The sequence below is a fragment of the Melozone crissalis genome, unplaced genomic scaffold (genome assembly GCF_028551555.1).
Source record: "Melozone crissalis strain CALT ecotype California unplaced genomic scaffold, PUWL_Pcris_2 ptg000006l_1, whole genome shotgun sequence".
NCBI classification, from domain to species: Eukaryota; Metazoa; Chordata; class Aves; order Passeriformes; family Passerellidae; genus Melozone; species Melozone crissalis.
This window is the reverse complement of record NW_026535784.1, coordinates 27,064,107-27,088,174: the sequence shown is the minus strand read 5'-3', so window position 1 is coordinate 27,088,174 and position 24,068 is coordinate 27,064,107. Positions and strand designations below refer to the sequence as shown.

The following is a 24,068-nucleotide window of genomic DNA, read 5'->3' as shown; positions in this document are numbered from 1 at the left end:
TATAGACGCTGGTATGATTCACCTTGAGATTTTTGTTGTATCTTGCCAAAAGCAGCTATTATCAAACCCCAAATGACTCCTAACAACACTACTATCAACATGGCATTTAGAAGTTCCTTCCCTAATGGGAACAAAACCATCTCTTTTCTTCCAATGTTGAAAATTAAATGCACAGCATTAACACCATCAGTGAGGTGTTTAACCTCAAAATTGCCTTTCCTAGTGAGAATGAAAATCGTACTTGTTTTGTTTTTCAAAATTAACAGCAGTGTTTTTCTCTCTTTTCTAATACACATACTTATCAACCTGAGACACAGTATATCTCTTAGTGCTCACAGAGTACTGCAGGTATACACCTATGCTTGTCTGTGCTCACCATCCCATACTCCAGGAGTAGGATTTATCCTGTTTCCAGTGTGATTCAAGCACACATTAATAAAGTAGAAAGAATATGACTGGAAAAAAGCAACTAGGGAAGATGAAAGGCTCATTTTAAGTCATATTTGTACCAGCAACAATACATTGAAGCAGCAGTAACACCAGAGAAAATTGACCCAAAATTAAAGCATAGGGCTCCAGAAAGGTATCAGACTAGAGAAGTTCCTCACTACAACCAAAAACTGTTGTGAGCCATTCTACATGCATGCAAAACTGCTCCTGATTTTTCTCCAGATGTCACCAATATTTGTGTCCACAGGTATAGTCAGCAGGCAAAGAGGTGAAATGGTTCTCAGTTAATTTGTCCTCTAAAACTGTGCAAGAGTAAGTTCTTTTAATCAGTCCTTTAGCCACTCTAAGACTGGATAATGTGCTGAGTCTCCAACACTCCCTGGAACAATTCTTCTGCAGGAGCCCAGGACTCACACGTGAGTCCACATAATCTTATGCACACTGGGTGACTGGAAGCACTCACAAAGCCCTGAGGTGTGGAGTCCTGTCTCTGTGGTTTGGCTGTCATTAACCCAGCAACACCAGAATATGAGAACCCTCTCTGGAGTATGAAATCCCAGAGGATTTCTGGAGATCCCTCTGAGTGTATGAAACATTCCTATCACCATCCTGTGGAATCTAACCCTCCCCAGCTCCCACCCTTAACTGGTATCTGAGCAGCTCAATGTGGGCTAGTCCTTAGTCCACTTGGCAACTCAGATGCTTGTGGAGGAGGACAGGACATCCTTGTCTGTACTGCTTGCTCTTCTTCTTCTGCAAGAGTACAGACAATTCTGCTGCAGCTACTCAGGCTTGGTTGAATTCCTGCTCTCTCTGAGGGGCAGATCTCAAGCCTGGGTCAAGTCCCAGCCTTTCATTAGAAAGCAAACTAGTTCATTGAAGAGCATAAACAGGCTGGCAGAATGGATGAACTTGGCTGAGGTGCAAACTCAAACCTATGTTTGCCAAGGATTTCATTCACCCATCAAGATCTGTATGGACCATGAAGTCAAGAACTGTGGTATCACAGACTCAGAGGTCTAGGAGACAGGCTCACCTCACCTCTAAGCAGAAACCCTAATGTGATAGACCATGCCTCTCCTGTATTTGAGGAATTACATTACAAGATAACTACATATGGGACTGATACAACTAATGCCTCAAAATAGATGTGGTGACTACAGTTTCTAAACTTTCTGACACTGTTTTGTAACAAACCCATTGTTCCAAGACACCCACAGCAGAGAGGGTACAAACTTTCTGTCCTTTTCTTCCTGTCAGCCCCATCCCATTCATTACTATTCCCTTGCTCTCTGCCAATGCACAAGGTAACATTGCGTGGCCTAACCAGAAAAGCAAAGAAAAAGCACTTCCATTCTATCAATGGATAAAGAGCAAAAGTGCATTGGACTTCTTTTTTCTGACTTCATTTTCTTAATCCCTTAGTTTTTGCTCTGTAGAGGCACTCTTAGTTAAACCACTACATAACAATTTCCACAAAATAAGACATCTAAGTCATTAAGGAGAAAAATACTCCTTCCTTCAATGCAATCTATCCTGTAGTTCAGTTCATGATGATATGTAGGTGTTAAAAAGTGAAAACTTAAGCAAACCCAGACTTTTAATTCAGGAGGAAAAATCAATACAACTCTCCAGGGACAGCCCTTTGGAATTCAGAATTCTTTCCTCTTTTGCACTGATTCAGCAAGCCCTAACTCAGACTGAAGCTTGTGGTATTTTCACAGTGTGCTTATCCCTTTTTCACAGAGAATTGTTCAAATGGTCTTAAATCAAATTCTGGAGTAATATTTTGCAAACTAAAGACAGCCTACAGAGATGCAAGAGCAATCTGAACCCTTTGTAGCCAGCAGTCCTCATTTAATACGTTCTCAAAAATGCTACAACAACCCATGCCCTTGCCACTACCTTTCTGTCACATGCCAATGTTGTAAAACCTGGAATATGTCAAGATTATTTTAAGTCTGGATAAGTCTTTGGTGCAAGCCATCAGGAAAGGAGACCTAATAGAGAACAGGCAGCATCCCTTAGTCAAGGACACCTAGGAACTAACAGGCTTTAAGAATGGAGCAAATTAAGACATTGATGTACATCTATGTACACATTGCTAACTTGCCAAGTACTCAAGGTCCATATATCCTATACCTGAACTATCTTCTTATAATAGTAGAATTCATGCCTATAGGACAAAAGACCCCTGCCCAGGTGAAGACCCCTCCCCAGAGCATTGGATAGAAGTTAGCTAGGGTTACATAACTTGCATGGAAATTACTAACCAAGCATAATAGAGGGGCTTCTCTCGGAAAGTAGCTAACTCCAAACTTCTGCGTAGCAATAATGGCACGAAAAGTCTGGAGGGGTGCGCCTGATTTGTGGAATACCACTGAGCACCCAGGCTTGTGCAATTCTGAAATAAATAATCATGGTCTCTCTTGAGTATGCAATTTTGTCCTGTTGCACACCAGGCAACAAATCCGATTGTATAGACAAAACCGAGGAGGAAAAGGGCAAAGGACCTGAGGGTCCTTTTCCTTTCACTGGTGGAAGATGATCTGGAGGTGCTGGTGGAACACCAGTCAGCAATACATGAGCCAACAGTTTGCCCAGGTGGCCAAGAAGACTAGTGGCATCCTGGCCTGGATCAGAAATAGCGCAGCCAGCAGGGAAGGGATTGCCCCTTTGTACTCAGCACTGGTGCAGCCACACCTCAACTGCTGTGTCCGGTTATGGCCACTTAATTCAGGAAGGACATTGAGCTGGTGGAGCAAGGCCACAGAAGTGAAATGAAACCGAAGGGTCTGGAGCACAAGCGTTATTAGGAGTGGCTGAGGGAGCAGGGGTTATTAGAAGAACAGAAGCTTAGGGGAGACCTTATGTCTCTCTAGAACTACCTGAAAGGAGGCTGTACCGAGGTGGGGATCGGCCTCTTCCCCCAAGCAACCAGAGACAGGATTAAAGGACACAGTCTTAAGCTGCACGAGGGGAGGCTTAGGTTGAACATTAGGAGGAATTTCTTCACAGAAATGTTGTGAAGCATTGGAACAGGCTGCTCAGGGAGGTGGTGGAGCCACCATCCCTGGAGGTGTTTAGAGGAAGACACGACGTGGCACTTAGTGCAGTGGTCTAGCTGACAAAGCGGTGTTCGGTCGGAGGCTGGAGTCCATGATTTCAGAGGGCTTTTCCAGCCTAGGTGATTCTGTGATTCTGAGGTGAAACACCACTTGATCCCGAACAAACAACCCGTAAAGCAGAAGTTTTGTTCACGCTTTCGCCAGTCACAACGCAGGGCTGGCAGCCGAGCCCAGAGCACCTCTTTTCCCCCGGCACCCCGAGGTGTGCGGGTGGGACAGGCCACAGCCGGTTCCGGCTGAGCGTCAAGGCCCAAGCGGCCCGGGGCGCTTCCCTTCCCGTCCCGTCCCGTCCCTTCCCGCCCCGCCCGCTCCGGCCCGGCCCATGCGGATGTGAGCTCACGGCGCGCCGGGCGGAAGCAGCGGGGCGGGTGTTTCCGCGGCGGCGGCGGCGATGGCGGGGAAGGCGGCGGCGGGCGAGCCCCTGGGGCGGACGGCGGAAGAGGCGGCCTGGGCAGAGACGCTGCGCGGGGCCTGCGAGCCTGAGCACCACTGGCGGTACCGCCGGGAGTTCCTGCTGCGCAACGTGGGGGAGCTGCCGGCGGCGGGCAGCGCCCAGCTGCAGCGCCTGGTGTCCCTCTCCATGGTGTGGGCCAACCACGTCTTCCTGGGATGCCGGTGGGTTCAGCGGGACGCGCCGGGGGACGGGGGGACGGCGCTGCGCGGCCGCCTGACGAGGCCCCTTCCCTCCTTTCCTCTTGTCGCCCCTCCAGGTACCCGCCGCAGGTCATGGAGAGGGCGCTGGAAATGGCCGAAGGCATCCAAGTGACCAACGCGCCTGTCCACACCACGAGAGACGAACTGGTTGCCAAGGTGAAGAAAAGAGGCATATCAAGTAGCAATGGTTAGCAGATCATAGCTGTGACAATACATAGGAGTCTAGAAAATGCTTGTTTCTGAATGTTCTCGGTTTGCCTCGGGCTTAGAAAGTAGTCAAAATAATTTACTTTTTAAACTCCCGCTAATAGTTTCCTCTCTTTGTGCTATTCGTTTTCTAATACAGTGTCTCTAAAATGCGCATAATGTGTACATAGTCATTTGGTGATGTAGAGCTGTTGTTTTGAATTTCTACAGCTGGTGCACTTTAAACTGTTAACTTGTGCGTTGTGATATGGGCTGCTGTGCTCCAGCTTAAATATGTTCTTGTTACTTTGCCTTTGTTGCCAGTCAGGCATTGTTGCTGTGTAAGAAACCAAGTTTCTTAAAGTAATTCTCAGACAAATGTTTTAAAGATATTTTGCGGTATTAGTAGACAAAATACACTTCCTTTATTTTTAGATCAGATAGCCCCTTTAATGTATGTTGGCCAGTTTTGGTTTGGATTTCGAGAATAGAAATACATACTTGGATCCAAACCAACATCTGAAACCTCACATGAGTATTGTCCGGATTTTGTCAAAAAAACCCAAAATTCTGAAATAGTAGGTTAATACTTGAAACAATGGTTCAGGTATATACCCTTTAAATTCACAGATAATATTGCTAGAAAGTTTTAGATTATTTTTCTCTATGTGGCTGTTTGATAGTGCAGAAATCAAAGAGGATCACATATTTTACCTGTTTTGCAGAAGGGGTAGAGGAGCCATGCAAGAGACAAGCTGTTGAGAAAAGCAGAGACTCTAAGGATGTTGGAAAGGATGTGAAAACAACCAAGGCAGAAGGAGTGAAGGAAACTGAGAGCATCTTGCCCAAAAAGCAGGAAAAGGGTACTAGCAAAGATCCAGAAACTTCCCAGTCAACTTGCAGTTCAGATCAAGAAATGGTTGTAGTCTCAGACATAGAAACAGAAGGAAAACCTGCTAATGCTGAAAGTACTGCTGAGAAAAAGCCACCTTCATCTGAAAAAGAGCCAGGAAAGAAGCCTTGCTCAAGCCCACCTAAGGAAAGCAAGTGTGAAAATGTGCCATCACCTGAAAAGAAAACTACAGTAAGTGTAGCGCCACTGGCTGCCGAGAGCGCCCCTCAGGCAGCAGCAGTGGAGGCAGCAATACCACCAACCTCCAAGAGCACCCCACAGGCAGCAGCGGTGGCAGCAGCAGTGCCAGTGACCTCCAAGAGCACCCCACAGGCAGCAGCAGCGCCACCAACGTCCAAGAGCACCCCCCAGCCAGCAGCGGTGGCAGGAGCAGTGCCAGTGACCACCAAGAGCACCCCACAGGCGGCAGTGGTGGCAGCAGCAGTGCCATCAACGTCCAAGAGCACCCCACAGGCAGCAGCGGTGGCAGCAGCAGTGCCACCCACCTCCAAGAGCACCCCTCAAACAAGTGCTGCATTGCTGTCTTCCAAAACCCAGGTGGGTGCCCCAGCGTCAGTGCCCAAGAACGGCGCTCAGGTGAGCAGCTCGCTGCTTCTGGCCCCCAAGAGCGGGACTCAGGTGGGCTCCTCGCTGCTGCTGGCTTCCAAAGGGCCGGCTAAGGTGGGCTCCCCGCTGCTGGCCTCCAAGAGCAGCGCGGAGGTGGCCGCCTCGCTGCTGGCCGCCCGCAGCGGTGCGCAGCCGGGATCCTCGCTGCTGGCTGCCAAGAGCGGCGCCCAGGCGGCGGCCTCGCTGCTGGCCGCCCGCAGCGGAGCTCAGCAAGGGCCCTCGCGGGGTGCGGCTCAGGCAGGCGCTTCCCTGCCGGCCTCCAAGAGCGGCGCGCAGGCAGGCGAGAGCCCCGCCAAGGCTTTGTGCAAACCGCTAACCAGCGAAGATGCCAAGGAAAGACAACCTTTTTTCAACAGACTCTACAAAGCTGTAGCCTGGAAACTGGTTGCCGTTGGAGGCTTCAGTCCTAATGTAAATCATGCAGAACTTCTAAATTCATCTATTCAGTCTGTAAAAGCTACGTTAGATGTTGCTTTCGTTCCCCTGAAGGAGCTTGCAGACTTGCCTCAAAATAAAAGCTCTCTAGAAAATATAGTTTGTGAACTGAGGTGCAAGTCTGTCTACTTGGGTACTGGCTGTGGTAAAAGCATGGAAAATGCCAAAGCAGTGGCTTCAAGAGAAGCTTTGAAATTATTCCTCAAGAAGAAAGTTATTGTGAAGATATGTAAAAGAAAATACAAAGGTAGTGAAATTGAAGATTTGGTGCTTCTGGATGAAGAGTCAAAACCTTCAAATTTGCCTCCAGCTTTAAGAAATCCTCGCGAGATCTTGTAGGGGAGACACTGTTTGTACTGTGTATAGTATTTCAACACAAGGACTGCAGGTTAATTTTGTACTTTAAAAATGTAGGCTTCCAGATATTTTGTATTTCTTTCTCAGTTTTGCAAGACAATGATAGTTCTTTCACTTGGTAGCAATTGTATAAAACTTGTTAGAGATGACAAGTGCGCATTTAAAGGTATTGCCTTAATATACAGCACACTAGTGTGCTGTTGTATTTGCAAAATAGTCTACCTAACTCTTCTATTTTTAATTAAACTATTAAGGTACAATTTGCTGTTTAAAACCTGACGTTTTTGTAATTCTTACAATTTGATGGTAGTGTGCTCAATCGTCTACCATATCTTTTCTAGGCTTGTAGAAGTGTGTACATAGGGACCATAATACTTGAATAATTGAAAGTTGTTTAAAAATTTCAATCAAAAAGTTGAATTATATGTTTCAGGCTTGTTGCTCATAATGTTCACTGTTGCACATACTAGGAGAGAAAGTAGTTGGTTGACTATTTTTATGGGATGTTTTCATAACACTTGCAATATAAGTGACATCCTGATCCCATTTAACATTATGCTATCAGGTTAGAGCCCTTTTAATATCACATTGGCAAATTAGCAATTAGCAGTCAAGTCACAACTATTTCGGCCACCAAAACTGTAAGCTGATTTAATTTATATGGTGAAGTATCATTTACAGTTTTGTTTGGTACTTTTTTTTCCAAATGAACATGGATTTCTATACTAAGTATATTTTGACTGCTACTAAAACAATAAAACCTCTGTGATAAGCATCTATAGTATCTTGGTTTTGGCTACTAAATATTCCAGCCATTTCAATAATATTGCAACACCTTCAGTAAAGCTTTACGTTGAGTGGCTTCAAGGTGTAATCCCACAAGAATTAGTTGGTTTCTTTAGGTGTGTAGCTGAAATACTATAAAACTGATAGAGGGGACCTGTAGAATATGAATTTCAATTTTTGTAACACCAAAGTAAGCAAAATGAAAATGCTGCTATCTACTGAAGGCAGCAAGTGTATTGTAAAACATTCATTCTAATCAAGCCCTTCTTTGCTACATTTTTACTCCCTGTACAGAATAGTTTGAGGCAAAGAAAGTGGGAGATTACCTTTTATTTTCAATGTTCCTGAAATACCTGCACAAACTGCATGTTTTGGTATATTGGATAATGACATGTAATTGTAAAAGCATAATGTCTTCAGTGCTATTTTGAATTAATCTTGTCCTATTACAGTAGTTAGCATCATTTAGTGGTGTCCTTACACTTGACTGACAGATCCATTGATCAAGTGCTAGAGGAATGAATAGGAATTTCTGGGATCTCAGTAGTACATACGTCCACTTTTGGTTATTTTGTATGTTTTGGGACTAAACCACAGTGGTGTTTATACTGTACCCTGTGTGCTTTTGAGCAGCAGTGGCTGTCCAGTCCATAGCACCAGAAGCCTGCAGGGCGCTCGCACTTCCCGGTGGCTGCTTGAGAACCTCCTCCACCTGACCCCTGTGCTTCTGTGCCCTCGGTCGCCCTTCGCCCTAGTTAGATTTCTCAGGAGTTCCCCCCGGCATTCCCGGAGCACCACCTGGTGTTCGGAATGCAGTGTGCTGAATTGTGACTTAGTGCAAGAATTGGTGTCCGCTTCTAGCGCGGGGCGAGCTTCATGCCGTGCTGAGGAGCTGTGGTATTCATGATGGGAAGTGTGAGATGTGTTTTCAAGTAGACACATGTAAGGACTGTGCTTGTGAGGCAGGAGTTGCATCCCGTGCCCTCTGTAGTACAGCTTTCTCTGCTGCTGGTTCGGTCACCTCCAGATCTCTGGGTCAGAATTGCAGCACATGCTGTAATGTGAAAACCTGTGTTTCTCGTCTGTAAAGCAAAGCTCTCAGTATTCACTGACCTCAAGGGGCTGTTAGGGCAACTGTGTTAAAAGGCTGAGGTGCTAGATGCCTTTTTTAAAAGACCTGATTTAGAATTACTTTTTTCAAAATTTTGAATGTTATTCCTCTTTGATGTTTGGTTGTGAATCATTAAAGAACAAGTCTGTAGCTACTCTTAAAAGAAACTGAAAGCTGAAGTGTGTTATTTTTATTTCACATTCTGCATGGAAAGCAACTAAACACCGATTCACATACAAGTGAATAAGCACTAGTCGAGTTTTCAAATGAGAACCTACTAACATTTCGTTAGCCCTAAAGGAAGAAAGAAATAGAAGGAACTGGCTGTGGCAAGACGTGTTTGTTCTAAAATCCTGTGTCCCTCCTCCAGCTACTGTCCTGGTCTCTAGTGACTGAGATGCTGGTCTTTACCTGTCGGACGCCACTGACGAGGGCCAGGGTGAGCACCTGCACTTACACTGTCGGCGTGCAGAGTTGTCTCGGGGGGACAAAGCAAACCAACCAACCGAAAGGAAAACTGACCCCGTTTTTTCTACGGAAGTACGGGAAATCGGAGCCATCAGAAAGTGACTCCCGTTTCCTCTGCTAGCACAGCCTAAGCACGCAGGGCAGGGTCCCTGCGGCCAGCCGCCCGCTGGCTGCTGTTAGCCGCTACCGGGTGCGCACCCGTGCGGGGTCTGTCGCCGCCGGCCCCGGTTGCAGCCTGCGGGCGCTGGGGCGGCCTCAGCGGCGGCTTTAGCGGGGCGGCCTCAGCGCGGCGGCCTCAGCGGCGGCCACACGGCGGGGCTGGCGCGCCCGCCCGGCTCGGGGCGGGGCAGAGGCGCTCTATTTGCATAGCGTGTTCCCGGCGCCCCTTCGTTCCTCCACGGTCGCCTCCCGCGGCCGTCCGGGGCCGTGGTGCCCCTCAGGGGGCGGCCAGGCCGCCTGCCCACTGTGCATCGCCTGCGGCGACCAGCAGGGAGGCAAACGCAATGTAGAAAAAAAAGCCAAAAAAAACAAACACTCACCCTGCCTTAGAAGTTCTCCTGTCGGCCGTGGTTTATATAACGTCACTAGAAAGCGAAGGATGCCGGGATGTTCTGAAGACCTGCTCGCTAGGCTACGCACGGAGGACAGCCGTTCCTCACGGGCCCCGCGCCCGCCTAGGGGAAAGTCCCCGGACCGCAGGCAGAGAGTGCCGGGCGCTGCCGCGCCCCCGCCCGCCGCCGCCGCCTCACACCTCCCGCCGAGACGCCTGCGGGCCGAGCGGATGAGCGCGGGGCGGGCTCTCGTCACGGCCACAGAGACGCAGGTAGCGCGGCAGGCGCGCTAACAGAACGGGGCTCACTCTCAGGCCATCCTCTTTTGCCGGGCGAGGGCTGCACGAAACACCCCAAAGCGGGCTGGTGCCTCCCACAGCCTTGCGGGGCGCAGCAAAGCGTGTGGGGGGACCCGCTGCTTGCCCGACAGTGGCGTGCAGGACAAGCGGCCCGCGCCCCGCTGCTGCTCGCACCCGCTGGGCTTCAGGTGCCTCCTGGCCCGCAGAATTATTTAGGTTGGAAAAGACCTTTGAGATCATCGAGTCCAGCCTTTGGCCGAACACCACCTTGTCAGGCAGACCACGGCACTAAGTGCCATGTCCAGTCTTTCCTTAAACGCCTCTAGGGACGGTGACTCCACCACCTCCCTGGGCAGCCTGCTCCAATGCTTGGCTGTCCTTTCTGTGAAGAAATTTCTCCCATTGTCCAACCTGAGCACATACTATTGGAGAAGCACTTCGGGCAGAGCACTTACCTGTAAGTGCCCTCCCTCCTTCCCCGCTCCGGGAGGCAGCCAGAGGCCCGATGGCAGTACCCTGACGGGGTCCGCGCACCCCGCAGAAGTTCGTGGTGCCCCAGCACAGGAGGGCTCGGCGGCTGGCTGAGCACAAAGGCTGGCACAGCACCCAGCACAGGCCACGCTCTTCCAGCACAGCGGCCACTTACCCAGGCTGTGCTGTGCGGGGCACACCTACCCGCGGCAACCCCTGCTCCACCTTCTCAGAGAAGGAGCGCATGCCGCCAGTGTTATTTGCCCGCTTTAATTAGGTTCTCATGCTTAAACTCCCAGGGACTAACTCTGCAAGATGCTGCTGCCTGCTGAAAAACTGAATTAATGTCATAGGCAGTGCCACTTTTGCCTCTAGTATGTCAAGCAAATAGCACATGATAATGTCCCACTGTGGAATAAAGCCCTCTGCTGCACTACAGTCATGTCTGGGTATAAAAAATGACAGAAGAGCACCGGCAGAGATCCCCAAAATGACATAAAATTTGGGCATCTCAGACCCAAAATAAATGGCTTATTACCTTACCCAAATTATCTTTATTACTTTACCCTAAAAGCTCCCAAGCGGTCCAAAGACAATGCTTCCTTCTGGTTCATTCTGTCTTGGTATTTTTGAAGTTCCTGTGGTGAGGCCAGGTCTGCTAAACAGTGTCTTTCTCTTTGGCTGAGCCTCAGACATGTGGCCTAGGTGCAGGCACAGTACAGTTTGTAAACCCTGTTAGTTTCCTGCACCTGCTCTTCCTCTTCCAGCAATATCCTCATGGTGACCTCTTTCCAGCCATGTCAGACCAGTGTGCAGAGTGGGGAGCACCTCTGCAGAGTGGGTGGTGTCAGCTCTGACTGCCTCACATGAGAGCCCTGGAAGGGTTCACAAGAAACCACCTGGCCTGAGCTGTTGTTTTGGTTACTGTCATATACTCGAATGTCTTTCTTTTCTCCTGTGATCCTGCATGTGATCACCTATGTGGGAAAAAAGAGATTTTCAATTAAAACACTATCAAAGAACCCATTCCCAAAGAAACAACTAAACTGGGGCACAGCTCTATGAAGTCTTGTTTTTTTGGCCGAGAAACTGTGATGAAATCTCAGTGTCCCAGTTTCATCTACAAAAAGGATATATCTAAAGCTGTATGAAGCACCTGCTGTACAGGCTAAAGACCACAGTCAAGCTTGTGGAGACAAGCTGAAGCTTGTGCAGTGACTGATGTGTCCTTGTTTTTCTTTTTTGGCCCTAAAATTGCACCATAGCACCTTAATGACTTGAACTGGTTCTGTGCATGTGAACAAAATGGTCTCACTTGTAGGTTATGGTAAATGTTGGTCTTCAAATTTGTTACTAGGAGAGAATATGCCAAACATCAAACTTCTCTAGCCTATAGGTTAAACTAAAGTGACATGACATGGTCTAGTGGTCCAGAGATTGAGGCAAAAAAGCACACATTGAAAGAATTTTGATGCTGTCTCTCACTAGGCAAATCTGTCCCCAAGCTTGTAAGTTGCAAAATACAGAGAAAATAAAAGCAATATCTGTATTTTTAAAGTTTTTCTTTCAGCTAGATTTTCACTTTTGCCTAACTTATAATATGCCACACTCTTTGTTCAGGTAAGAACAATTAACTTGTGTTTGTGTATGTGGCTTCTAGATGGTTCTGTTATTTGCCACTGCCACAGCAAAGGTACTGCCGTCAGGTAGGTTAAGAATTTTTTAAAAAATGCTGTCATTAAATCTGCTGTCAGGATGCACCAGTTTCTAGTCTGTGATTAATTAACACTCACTCACAGATGAGGAATTAGGAAAACAGGTTTTATGTTGATACCTGGTAACAGTTTCAAATATATTGTAGGCTAATCATGAAAATAGTGCATGATAATTTCTGAGCACTACTGCCTGTTCCTAAGGTAATGGAAGATTGAGTTACAGTGGTTACCAACTATATATTTTCCTCCTCTAGTAACATTCCTGCAAATAAAAAAACATTGCTCAGCTCCAGCATCTGAGCCTGAAGCCCTTTAAAGTTTTCATGGCCACTAGTGGTCAAGTAACATTAACTGTTAAGCCCAAGTGGGCTGCAAAAGGACTTCTTCTCAATATGAATGTAGAGATTAATCACATTGGGCAAAAGATATTTTGTCACTAGTTAGAAAACTGATCTAACCAATGGATTTACTAAATCCTCTGATGTTTTACATTTTACATTTCAAATCTTCCAGAGAAAAGACAGCTGAGAGAGGATCTTACCAATGCCTATAAGTATCCAAAGGAAGAGTGTCAAGAGGATGGAGCCAGGCTCTTCTAGGTGGTTCCAAGAAATAGGACAAGAGGCAGCATGCAGAAATGGATATACAGGAAGTTCCACCTGAATACAAGGAAGAACTTCTTTGCTGTGCAGGCAACCAAACACTGGAACAGATTGCCCAGACAAGTTGTGGAATCTCCATCTCCAGGGAGGTTCAAAGCTGTCTGGACACAACCTGTGCAATGTGCTCTAGGGGACCCAGCCTGAGCAGGGAAATTGGACCAGATGACTCACTGTGGTCTCTTCCAGCCTCTCCTGTTCTGTTATTCTGTGATTTTAACTGCAGCTAAGTTCTATGTTCAGTCAGATGCTGCCTATATTTTGACAGCAGTCTTCCAGCCTAAAGCCTCCTTTACACTGGAGTAAATGCCACATTTCTCATTATTTTGGGGAAGAGGATGTTTGAGGGGCGGGAATCTATTCATCTTGTTTAACCATTAATTTTTCTCACAATTACAACTGAATAACACAGAAAATATAAACTGTGTGCTCTTGGGAAGAAAACCCTATTCATTGGTCATATCCTAGTAGTAAAGGATAATACCACTTTTTGGTAACTGGGAGTAAGTGATGGCACTGAAAAATTTGCTTAGCAGAAGCACTGCTGGAAAACCCGTAATGTGGGTGATTTGGTGCTATAGGGTTATTTTGAAGATATGAAATTACTCTCTGGAGCTTGGAAATTACTATGAAATTACTCTCTGGAGTTTGTGGTGACTTTTCAGTTGCACTAGAAATTAATAATTTTTACTAGATGAGGATAAGCAGATTCCAAAGAAGAAAAAAAAAATCCACACTAGGAGGGAAATAAAATGAGGCTTCCTCCTGTTTGTTGCAGAGTTTTAATGACATATGCCAAAACTCTGTCCATGTTTTCGGGGAACTCTGAAATTCATAAATAGTAATCATAGGCATGTAATTTCCCCTTTTTTGCACACAGAGGGGAATTCATTCCACTGACTCCTGTGACAAGAGACCTGGGCTACCCTTACAGTCAACAGAGACATTTTTGGAGCAATACCTGTTTATACTAAGATTTTCTCTCATTCCACATATTTAGATGGGTGACTCCCACCTTTATTTCCTGAGCTGGAAAGAAAAATTAACATCTGCAAATAGCAGAGTATTATGAATGTCTTAAACCTTCACCTACTGAAAGTTTCTGCAGGTGTACTGTCTGCCCTCATTTAATAATCTTGATTACAAAGGTGCACTTGTGCAAATATGTTCTTCACAAAAGGAAGAAGTAAGAATGTGTTTTTCACATGTGCTCAGCTGATCAGCACTGTCCCCCTCCTCTGAGGAACTGCACTTCCTATGCCAGCCAAGCATGCTCCATAGCACCTGTGAGAAGCTGGTGGTGTCCAGCCCCTGCTGGTTTCCGGAGGGTATTCCAAACAGAGCTGATAGCCTCTAAAAGGAGCAGTGTGGTTCTACTCAAAACAAAGTGACAGTGTATGAGTGTGCCCTCATGAAAGCAATGAAATCATATATAAGTGAATTTCTTAACATGTCTTGCCTTGGACCTACCAATTTCTCAAAACACGTTTTGCTGTGGCATTAGAGTATGGAAACTAAATGTGAAGAACCATAATAAATAAATAAATAGTTATTACAAAACAAAGCATGGAGTATACTTAGTCTGCACTTTTTAGTCCCCTTTTCAGTCTGCTCATGGTGAAATTAGTAGAACCTATCTGCTTAAAGAAAAATTGAGCAGGATATTGTGGTTGCCCTCTTTCCTGTCAACTTGTTAATACAAGTCAACTGGTTACTAAGATTCAGGAAGAGATTTTCTATTAGAGCATATTGGCAGAAAACAGAGTAAATGTTGTGGATAAGGAAGAACATACATCTCCTGATGAATGCAGGATATTTGTCACTTGGTACTAGAAAGCTCTTTGGTACAGTTGAGGATAAAGCTAACAGGGGAAAAAGCACATCCCAGTATTTTCAGGAAATCTACTGTTTAGTTTATCATCTGATTGAAATTATCTGTTGTCAGCCCATGTCTTATTTTTAAGTATTCTACACTTGTGTAAATGAAAGAGAAAAATAGTAATAATGACGTGGGGGGATGAATTCATATGATTTGTATTCCACCAGAAAAATCAAGCCTAATATTTTAAGAAAGCAAACAGCAATGTCTGGCATTACAGGGATGTATCTTTTTTGGATGACCTGATGTCAGAGAAGCTTTTGAGAATAGCTTGCCTGGTCAAACACAGCAGTACTTCTGGCAAGGATAGGCTCTTCCCCAAATATCAGCTGTACAACACTCTGCTATGGCCTATTGCTTCTTTCAGCTGACTCTTAAGAAGCCCATCTGGCTTGTACTCATTCTGTTTAAAATCTATTTATTTTTATGGTATCTCAGATAATTCTTCATGCTTTTCATCCCATGGAAGACAGAGAAGCATTTCTGACAAGAAATATCTATCATCAAAAATCAGTTCTTTTGCTTAAAAGAAGGACCTTGTTGTCATCCTTTGAGCATTCCTACTAAATGCTAAGAAGGTCTTCCACAATTACAGCCCCCTATGGACTTGTCCTCATCAATAATGCTGCTTTTCTTTTTCCACAGCTTCCTGGGTTATCAATAAAAAGCAAGGGGGAAAAAAAAGCAATCCCAAACAAAACCAAATAAACCAAATAAAACCAAAACCAAACCAATCCAAACCGAATCCAACAAACAAACCAACCCCCCCCAACACAATAAAATCAAAAAACCCTTACCAAAGTAAAACAAACAAACAACAAACAAAAACCCAAACCAAAACTAAAAAAAAAAAAAAACCAAACCAACCTAACCAACTTATGCATTATTATGTGAAACAGGATAGGAGTCATCGGTGGTTTGAGGATTTAAAATCAGGATTATGAAAGATGAGAGGCAAAAGTTTAATTGGGGAAAATAACTGTTGGATTAAATTTCTGGAAATATTTTTATCATAGTAAAATCTGTAATATAATGAAATCTTTCACAAAAAGAAGGGGAATACTCTGGTTTGGACTTTAAAAACCTGTACTGGTAATTTTTAAAGAAACAAAACCTGTTGGGATCTATTCTTCCTGAAAGCTGTGAATAGCTTAGAGATATATAAATAAATCTAGATAAACTGGATATAGTTCTCTGTATTACTTACCATTGGTGGACAACTACTGAGATATATGTGATGCAATACACCCTAATATCACATCTCTGTGTATGTCAACCTCAAGCTGACAGCTTCCCACTTAGCAGAGAGGGTTGGTGCAAATATATGATCATTCTGCCTGTCCATCTCTACAATTAGCAAGGTTTTGGTCTACCATGCCTGTTCCTATCTCCTGATTATTCTCACATACAGACAGTGAAAGAAGGGACACAATTGGTTCTCAGAGCTATCAATCAACCTGCAAACTTGAGCCCAATACATCAAAATTCTCCTGTGCTTGCTCCTAGCCATTTTGAGCCATGAGCAAAGCAGGGAATTCAATCAGCTCTTCTTGCTTTCCTTTCCCCTGAGGCTTCAAACATGCAGCAAGCTAAGGCTTCTTTTTCCTAGGGAAGTCTGGTTCACTGCCACTGCTGCATTCTTGAGGTTCCCCAAAATTAAAATTTTTATTTTAGTGTTTGAAAGCAGCAGATAACACTTAAATTCAGAACTCATTAGCTATTTTCTGCTGTACCTTAGCTACTGTTTCCCCCATAGTGACAAACAGCAAGCTTTTAGCACAGAAACCACCTGTAACAAATGTTATGCATTATTTTCTTGGCTATTTCTTTATGGACAGTGCATGCACAGTTTCTTGTGAGAAAAAAAAAAGTTATGCCAAAATGTTTGGTTTAAATTAATATTTAATAATAATTATTATTTAATTTTAAATATTGTTAATTTTGAATTAACATTTTTGCTTTGTTTTTTCTGCTCTGTAGGGGAATTTCCTGTTTCTTAACTTTATTTCTTCATGAGATGGCAGAATGTTACACCTATTCAAACTGACTATAAGCAGAAACACAACCCCTCAAAAGAGCCAACACCTTTCTCAAGAACATTGTATCAATTATATCAATCCAGGTAATTTTCACTGGCATAAGTGTTATCTGTTAATATTATATCAAGAAATTCAGTCTTCAGTCACTCAGAAGTGACAGCAATGACCACTACACAGGAAAGTTTCAGTGAGTTAGTGCCGATGGAAGCCAAGGTAACCACGTTATTGCCATTTGCTGAATCTATTTGTGCAAAAATGAGACAAGTAGCAAAAAATTATCTGAGGCCTCATTAACCTGAGCTGTAACAGTGCACAAAAAAAAAAAAAAAAACCAAAAAAACCCCCAAACAGTTGGTTTTACAGGTGTTACACTGTAAATTAAAACTGTTCAACTGTTCATTTTAAGCTGAAGGCGCCCTCTTAAGAACATGAACACTCAAAATTACAGACTTCCTGGTTTTTGGCCAGAGTGACATCAGTGTAGTGAAGGATGTTTTGAAAGTACTGTCTACAACTTTTTCATTCATTTTTATGACCTTGCCAACACATTGCTGACTTGGGCAAAGCTGACTGACTGCAGCTACAATTACTCAACAGCTTGGACATAGACATATGAAAATCCCTGCCATGTAGAACATCTGCCTACAGCTGTGAGACTTGGAAGTTAGGAATGTTTAAATAGTTCTGTGAACTAGGGTCTTAAGAAAATAACACTTGCAGACTGCCATCATGTGAGATATTAATTTTCTTGTAGGAGTAGCCATGGAGCTATTTGGCACAAACCAAACAAAGAGAGAATCCCAGGAAAAAAGAGGGTAGATGGGATCCTTGGGAGGCCACCAAAGCAGAGCCAGCTTCACAGCCAGATCAGGTTGTGTAAGGCCTCATCCAGGCTTGAAAAATATCCAAGGATGGAGATTATGAAACTTCTCTGTGCAACCTGTGCTGCAGCTTCACCAGTACTCCAGATCTTGCCATCCTGAAATGCTATCTACAAGATTACTATGGGTACTCTTTTAGTGCTGGCTACTCAACTAGAGGTAGGAATGTAAGACAGAAGAGAGTCTGGGGATTTGAATTTGCTTCTTTTCAATTTTATTACTGAATTCAATCATCTCTGATTGTTTTTTTGTTTGGTTGTTTTTTGCTACATTTACCATGTGCATTTTCCCCTGATATCTTTTTGGATGCCTAAAGTATAAATGAAACAATGCAAAATATACAGGTCTCCTCGGGGTGTTTGAAGACTCAGCAAAATGAATTTTTTTTCCTGATGCTTACCAATTATTATTCATGTAGTAAAGACCTGAAAAATGCCTCAAAGAGAAATGGAGATGAAATCTCGACATTTTAGTATATAGTCAAAAAGCATAATTTAGCTTTTGTTTCCTACTATAATTGTTGTGGCCAAGATTTGATACAAATTCTACAACTGGCATGGGAAAGACAGGATACTCTGTCAAATTTTCGAGATTTGCTGTTCGGCGAGCGGCGTTGAAAAGGCCAAAGTTCGTTGATACCTTATTTAAAATACTCTTGAAATTATTTCTCAGGATAAAACTGTCACTCAGCTTCCCTAAATACTAGCTCATCCCGAATCCTCTTTGCTCTCCGTTGAAGACAGATGAGGCGGCTCTCGCTGCGGCAGGACCGGGATCGCGGCGCGGGGCGGCCCCGCCGGGCGCGGAAGCGCCGGAGCCTCCGGGCGCCTTTATGGTAGGCCCCGCCCCCCGCGCGCGCTCCCGCCCCTCGCCGCACGCCGGGCCAATGGGAGCGCGCGCCCGGGGAAGGCGGGAGAATGCGAACCCCTGGCAGCGCCGCCGGCCGCGCCTTATAAGGGCAGGGCCTCGCGCATGCGCGCTCCGGGCAGGGGCGGGGGCGCCGAGCGGGGGTTTTGCTCCGGCGGCGGCACCGCGGGAAGGGGAGCGCGACCCGCGGGACCCCGCGGAGGGGCGGCCGTAGCCGCCCGGCCCGGCCCGGCCCGGCCCGGCGAGCGCTCACCGCCCCCCGGGCGCGGCCGCCCCAGGGCAACGGGGCGGCGGCAGGAGGAGGAGGAGGAGGAGAAGACGGAGAAGGGAGCGGGGCCGCCGCAAGGACCCCGCTCCCGGTGCGGGCGGCGCGGCGGCGGCGGCGGATGTGCTGCTGGCGCGGGGGGATGATGCTGGCGGGGCCACAGCTGGTGGCGGGGCCGGCGGCGCCGGGCGGGGAGCGGGCCCGGCTGCTCTCGCTCTACGTGCAGGACTACCTGGAGTGCGTGGAGTCCCTGCCGCTGGACATCCAGCGCAACGCCTCGCTGCTGCGGGAGATGGACACGCAGTGCCAAGGTGGGCGCCGCCGCGGGGCACCGGGCGGCGGGGAAAAGGGGAAAGGGGACGGCCTCCACCCGCCGCACATGCGCCCGGCGCGGAGGAGCCGGGGCCGGGGTGAGACCTGCTGGGGCCCCGCGGGGCTGAGCCTGCGGGGGCGCGGGGCTCCCGGCGGGTCCCGGGGAAGGCCGCCCCGCCTCGGGGCCGCGCTGCCCGGCGCTAGGCCCCGGCTCCGCCGTTTGGGGTCGCTTCCGCCCCGCCGGGCTGCCCTGCTGCCCGAACCGGCGGCGCTGCCGCTGGAGGTGCGGTCCGGAAATCGGCCTCCCCGCAGCTCCTCCCGCCGTGCGGAGCCGGGGGGCGGCGTCCCGGCGGAGCCCAGCGCCCGTCCCACGGTAGACCGCAGGCACGGTGGGGGCGGGGATACATAGAGCGCCAGCCGCGTTCCCTTGGGTCGTGGAGGGAGGATGCGGAGCGGGAAGTTGCCCTGAACCTCACCCGAAGGCTCCTGCGGGAGGCAGGTTCAGTGCCGATGGAAGTCCTTGCGCCCCGCGGAGTTTGCGGGGCACGGCAGCTGCCAGCCGGCCCTGCCATGCGGCAGGAATTTGATCCCGGGCAGCGGCACCGGAGCCGCATCTCCCTCCTTCGGCGTGGGCAGGAGGGACCATGGGGGCCGGCAAGGCCTCTCAAACGCTGAAGGGCCACCTCAGGAGGCAGCTGTTGTGAAGAGATTCTCTCAATTATCTTTCTAATTACCCGAGCAAACACATAAGAACAGGCTTTTGTAAGTTGCCTGGGATTTTAAAGTTTAAATGGCATAGACTTGCCTGCAGCATTTTGAATTCCTAGTCAAGGTTGGCTCTTTACCTCCTGATCGATGGTGACTAGCCAGCAATCCTCAGACTTTAATAGATTAAATATTTTCTTTAGACTGTTTATTACTGACTGTTTATCCAGCCACCAATACTGGGTCATATAATAAATTTGTTGCTAGTTTTAATCAAAGCCTTCAACTGGTTTAAAACAACAACAACAAAACATCTTCAAAACCCTAAAAATGGGATAAAAATATTTTATACCTAAGTCTAAAAATGTAACAGCAATGCTATATTATTTCAGCTAATTTAAAAGGTAATAGTGGTCTGTGGAGAAGGGAAAAAGTCACTCTTGTGCTTAGAAAACAAATCGTTTTAGCTTTTATTAGCTCCACCAAACTTAATCAGATTATCTGTAATGAACACTTGGCCCTGGTTAGGCTTGGGGTTTTTGTTTTGTTTTTTTTCACAGAGGTTTCAGAGCTGTTTATTAGGGTATATGAATGCTTTGTCTAATCTTTGGGGATTTACAAGTAGTTTGGTAAACTTCCATCTCTGTCAGTCCAAAACTTCTTTGCGTTCTGTAGTGGATGTTGATCCCTGTAAAGTTCAGCATATCCTCACAGGCTGCATCCAGGCAATAACCGATGTAGGATGAATGTTGTTCTGTGTCACAGTATGAACGAGTGAACAGCTATTGTTTGTGAATGGCTCTCCATAGGGCATTCTCAATATGGGAAATCTAGCTCATCTATCTGTACCTACACTCCTGCCTCCAAAAAAAGAAGTCTGGGTGGGAGATTGTGTCGTTGTACAATATTGTACTCTGGTTTTATGCCGTTCTTGTTCAACATACAAAGTACCCTACTCCATGCTTCTCAGGAGCTGAGAGTAAGGTTTTTAAAAATTTTATTTCTCTTGTCACTGCCAGAGGCAAGTGATGCAGCTGAAGGTGTAGTGAAATAAAGCTTATGGTTTAAATGGTAGCTGGAATGCTTATATTAAAATACAGAAAATACAAGTTGAGTTACTGGACAGGCCAGAGAAGTGATTTTTATATTACCATAGTGAAAATCTGGAACAGAACAAAATGCAGTTGGCTCCTGTTGTCATACACATTTCAGAATTTGTAGCAAAAAGCAGTTCTTCATGCTTAAGCTACTGTTCCAAGATATTAGCAGGGAAAGAAATATCACTAGGAATGATGTTGAGATAACAAGCTTGAATCAATTCACAACAGTGCAGACAAATTCTTTTAAAATGAAAGCAAATTATTTAAATGCAGGTCTTTAGGAAGAGGTAGATTGTACTGCATAACTTCTGCTTTAGAAGTAAATAGTTTAATACCATTTATAAACTCCCTTACCTGTTCAAATAAAATCCTGGGTTCTTACTGACGTGTTGTGGTGTGATGACTGAACCAGTACTGTACCTAACACTGTACATCAAGTTTCACTGCCAGCTCTTCTAATTATTTCCTTCCCCGTTTGGAGTTTCCCTGTCCTTTATGTGTCGATCTAGTGTAACATTTGCCTTGGAAAAAGTAATTTTAAAATCCAGCAATACAGAACAGCAGAGTACAGACGAAGACTGATTTATAAAACGTTGATCTCATATTCGGGTTCATTCAACTTGCTTCTTATAACTAAATTTAGTGAAAGATTCACAGCAACTCATGCAGTTATTTTGCGTGACTTGGAAGAGGGGAAGCTTGGAAATCAAACTGTGAGCCACTCATTTACTAGTTGCTTAAAAATACCCTATGGTGCACTAAAGAGAAGGTCGCCTATTCTGAAAAGTTCAACCCCGATTTAAAATAATTCATTTTGGCAATAGGGAAAGTATTTTGAGGGGTGTAAGTTGATTTTCATTCTGATTGTAAATTTGCTATTATGTAACTTCAGTTGTCATATTCCTTTTATAACTGTGTCTACTTGAAAATGTAATGCCAAACCTTGAGATGAGTAAGAGGGGAGGGCAGAGGACCTGGATGAACTAATTCTGGAGTGTTATATATCATGATATATGACAATTCTATGAATTTCAGGATTCTTCGTGTGATAAAATAAGCAATTGCTTTGGTTTGCTGGACGAGTTTGGAATTATTGTGGTAAGGACTCTTAGGAGAAACTCCTCCTGTTTCAAATGGAAGGAGGATCTGGATTATCCATGCCTCAACAACTACTGTGTCCCCTCTCTTGTATTATCCTTTCTTTTTCCAATGGCTAAAATAAGCTTGCTCTTTCTTAGAACATGAGAATATTTTCTTGCAACATATTGTAACTTTAAACACTGATTTGATGACCACATGCACTTAAATGATATCTAGGGTGTACTGTAATTAAGATTTGTAGTATTTCTCATCAGTTAGAGAATGTTTTTGTTTTCTTGAGCATGTTCCATCTTGTGTAATTATTCCTATCATTATTTTTATTTTATAGAAGCGCTAAAAGAAATCGATGATGTCTATGAAAAATACAAGTCAGAAAACGATCCTGTTCAGAAGAAACGCTTGCAGCAGCATCTTCAGCGTGCATTAATCAACAGTCAAGAACTTGGAGATGAAAAAATTCAAATAGTTACTCAGATGCTAGAACTGGTAGAGAACAGAGCCCGTCAAATGGAGACGCACTCTCAGTGTTTCCAAGAGCTGGCTGAGAATGAAAAGCCTCTAGAAAAGGCCAAGATGGAGGCGTGCCAGCCAGAGAGATCCTCGCGCAGGCCTCGTCGGCAGCGCACCAGCGAGAGCCGCGACCTGTGCCACATAGCCAACGGCATCGACGACTGCGACGACCAGCCGCCGAAAGAGAAAAGATCAAAATCTTCCAAGAAGAAAAAACGCTCCAAAGCCAAACAGGAGAGAGAGGTTTCACCTGTAGAATTTGTAATTGATCCCAATGAACCAACTTACTGCTTATGCAGCCAAGTGTCTTACGGCGAAATGATAGGGTGTGACAATGAACAGTGCCCTATTGAGTGGTTCCACTTTTCCTGTGTTGGACTGACGTACAAACCGAAGGGGAAGTGGTATTGCCCCAAGTGCAGAGGAGACAATGAGAAAACGATGGACAAATGTACTGACAAATCAAAAAAAGATAGGAGGTCGAGGTAGTGAAAGCAATTTATGTTTTAAAGAGTTGCTCCTTTTATATTAAAATGTTTCATTTCCACAGAACATTGTTTTAGGAAATGCATAAGACTATGCAATAATTTTTAATCTATAATATTAATATTAAAAACTGTTATACCTTCTGTGATCTTTAACTTTCTGCACTGAATAACCAAATAATTGAAACAGGGTGGCTTCAGACCTTTCACAGAAGACATTACAAGCAGATGACGCTTGGTTCCAATTTGCTTTACTATTTTAAAGAACCTTGTGAATCCTGAAATAATGGTGGTGGGAAAGATACTGAAGAACTTCTCATGTTATGGTAAAGGGGTTGAAAGGCCTCATATCTCTGCTAGCATCTTAACAACTGAGTTTGTTCTTTATCCCAAGTTTTACATTTTCAGTTTTTGTGTTAACATCACATGTTTGGAGTTAGGGGTTTTAAATTCAGCTGTAACTGTAAAAGTCTTCCGAGCTATAAGCAGACCTCTCCAGTGACTTTCATATGAACAGTATGTTATTGCAAGGAAGAAAATACCACTAACTTAAACTTTTCTTTTTTGCCAACATTAAACTCTTGTCTTTGTGACTATACTTGGGAGTCAGTTTTTGGGTATGATATAATTATGGTGTATACTCAATTTTTCATAATAGGTTTTGTCAAGCATCCCGATGTGGTCTTTATCATTAAACATGATCTCTCTATAAGCCTTGAAGTGGCAGGATCCCTTGAGAGGAGGGCATATTAACATTTCAGGGAACAGCAACTGGAAATGTGATGGAATCTTCATTATAATCCATCTGTTGAGAGCTGAATCATGACTGGTATTCTCTGGGGTGTAAACTTTGCTCTTCCTCAAGTAGGATTTGTGTGTGCATGTGGCCAGACCTGGGTTTAGGCACAGCACCAAAATTCTTGCACTTGGGCAACTACCTTAAAAGCCTGAAGGCAGAAGCTTTCAATAAAAAGTTGATAGATACAAACTAACAAAACATAAGCATGCATGGCACAGAGCCAATAGACAAATCCCAGCAGGTTTCTGACAGGTGATGTAAGAGCTTTGTCCTGGAGTATGCTGGTAGTATCTAAACACTACTTGGGTGGTAGTTAAAAGTGAACTTCCTCACCCC

General features: G+C 45.3%; 2 protein-coding genes across 4 annotated transcripts; both read left to right on the top strand.

The window, feature by feature from the left end:
• Positions 1 to 3,963: 3,963 nt before the first annotated feature.
• CDKN2AIP (CDKN2A interacting protein) lies at positions 3,964 to 8,793 on the top strand. 3 transcript variants are annotated; one of them, XM_054293046.1, is made up of 4 exons: positions 3,964 to 4,193; positions 4,289 to 4,419; positions 5,144 to 6,030; positions 6,214 to 8,793. In XM_054293046.1, the coding sequence occupies exons 1-4, from the start codon at positions 3,970 to 3,972 to the stop codon at positions 6,709 to 6,711; spliced, it is 1,740 nt and encodes a 579-aa protein (XP_054149021.1). In that variant the 5' UTR covers positions 3,964 to 3,969; the 3' UTR covers positions 6,712 to 8,793. The 3 variants fall into 3 exon arrangements, with proteins under 3 accessions (XP_054149021.1, XP_054149016.1, XP_054149029.1); XM_054293041.1 differs by having other exon boundaries at positions 5,144 to 8,793; XM_054293054.1 differs by having other exon boundaries at positions 4,110 to 4,193; positions 4,289 to 4,388; positions 5,144 to 8,793.
• Positions 8,794 to 18,841: 10,048 nt separating this feature from the next.
• Positions 18,842 to 23,531, top strand: ING2 (inhibitor of growth family member 2). Its single transcript, XM_054294843.1, has 2 exons — positions 18,842 to 19,031; positions 22,267 to 23,531. Exons 1-2 carry the CDS (start codon positions 18,842 to 18,844, stop codon positions 22,935 to 22,937), a joined length of 861 nt encoding a protein of 286 aa, XP_054150818.1. The 3' UTR covers positions 22,938 to 23,531.
• The last annotated feature ends 537 nt before the right edge of the window (positions 23,532 to 24,068 follow it).

What these genes read in the sequence shown, in the direction of transcription:
- CDKN2AIP (XM_054293041.1), top strand. Translation starts at nt 3,970, where the DNA reads ATGGCGGGGAAGGCGGCGGCGGGCGAGCCCCTGGGGCGGACGGCGGAA. An exon ending in CACGTCTTCCTGGGATGCCG is followed by an intron (nt 4,194 to 4,288) that starts GTGGGTTCAGCG and finishes TCGCCCCTCCAG; the next exon opens with GTACCCGCCGCAGGTCATGG. An exon ending in AGGCATATCAAGTAGCAATG is followed by an intron (nt 4,420 to 5,143) that starts GTTAGCAGATCA and finishes CCTGTTTTGCAG; the next exon opens with AAGGGGTAGAGGAGCCATGC.
- ING2 (XM_054294843.1), top strand. Translation starts at nt 18,842, where the DNA reads ATGTGCTGCTGGCGCGGGGGGATGATGCTGGCGGGGCCACAGCTGGTG. An exon ending in GATGGACACGCAGTGCCAAG is followed by an intron (nt 19,032 to 22,266) that starts GTGGGCGCCGCC and finishes TTTATTTTATAG; the next exon opens with AAGCGCTAAAAGAAATCGAT.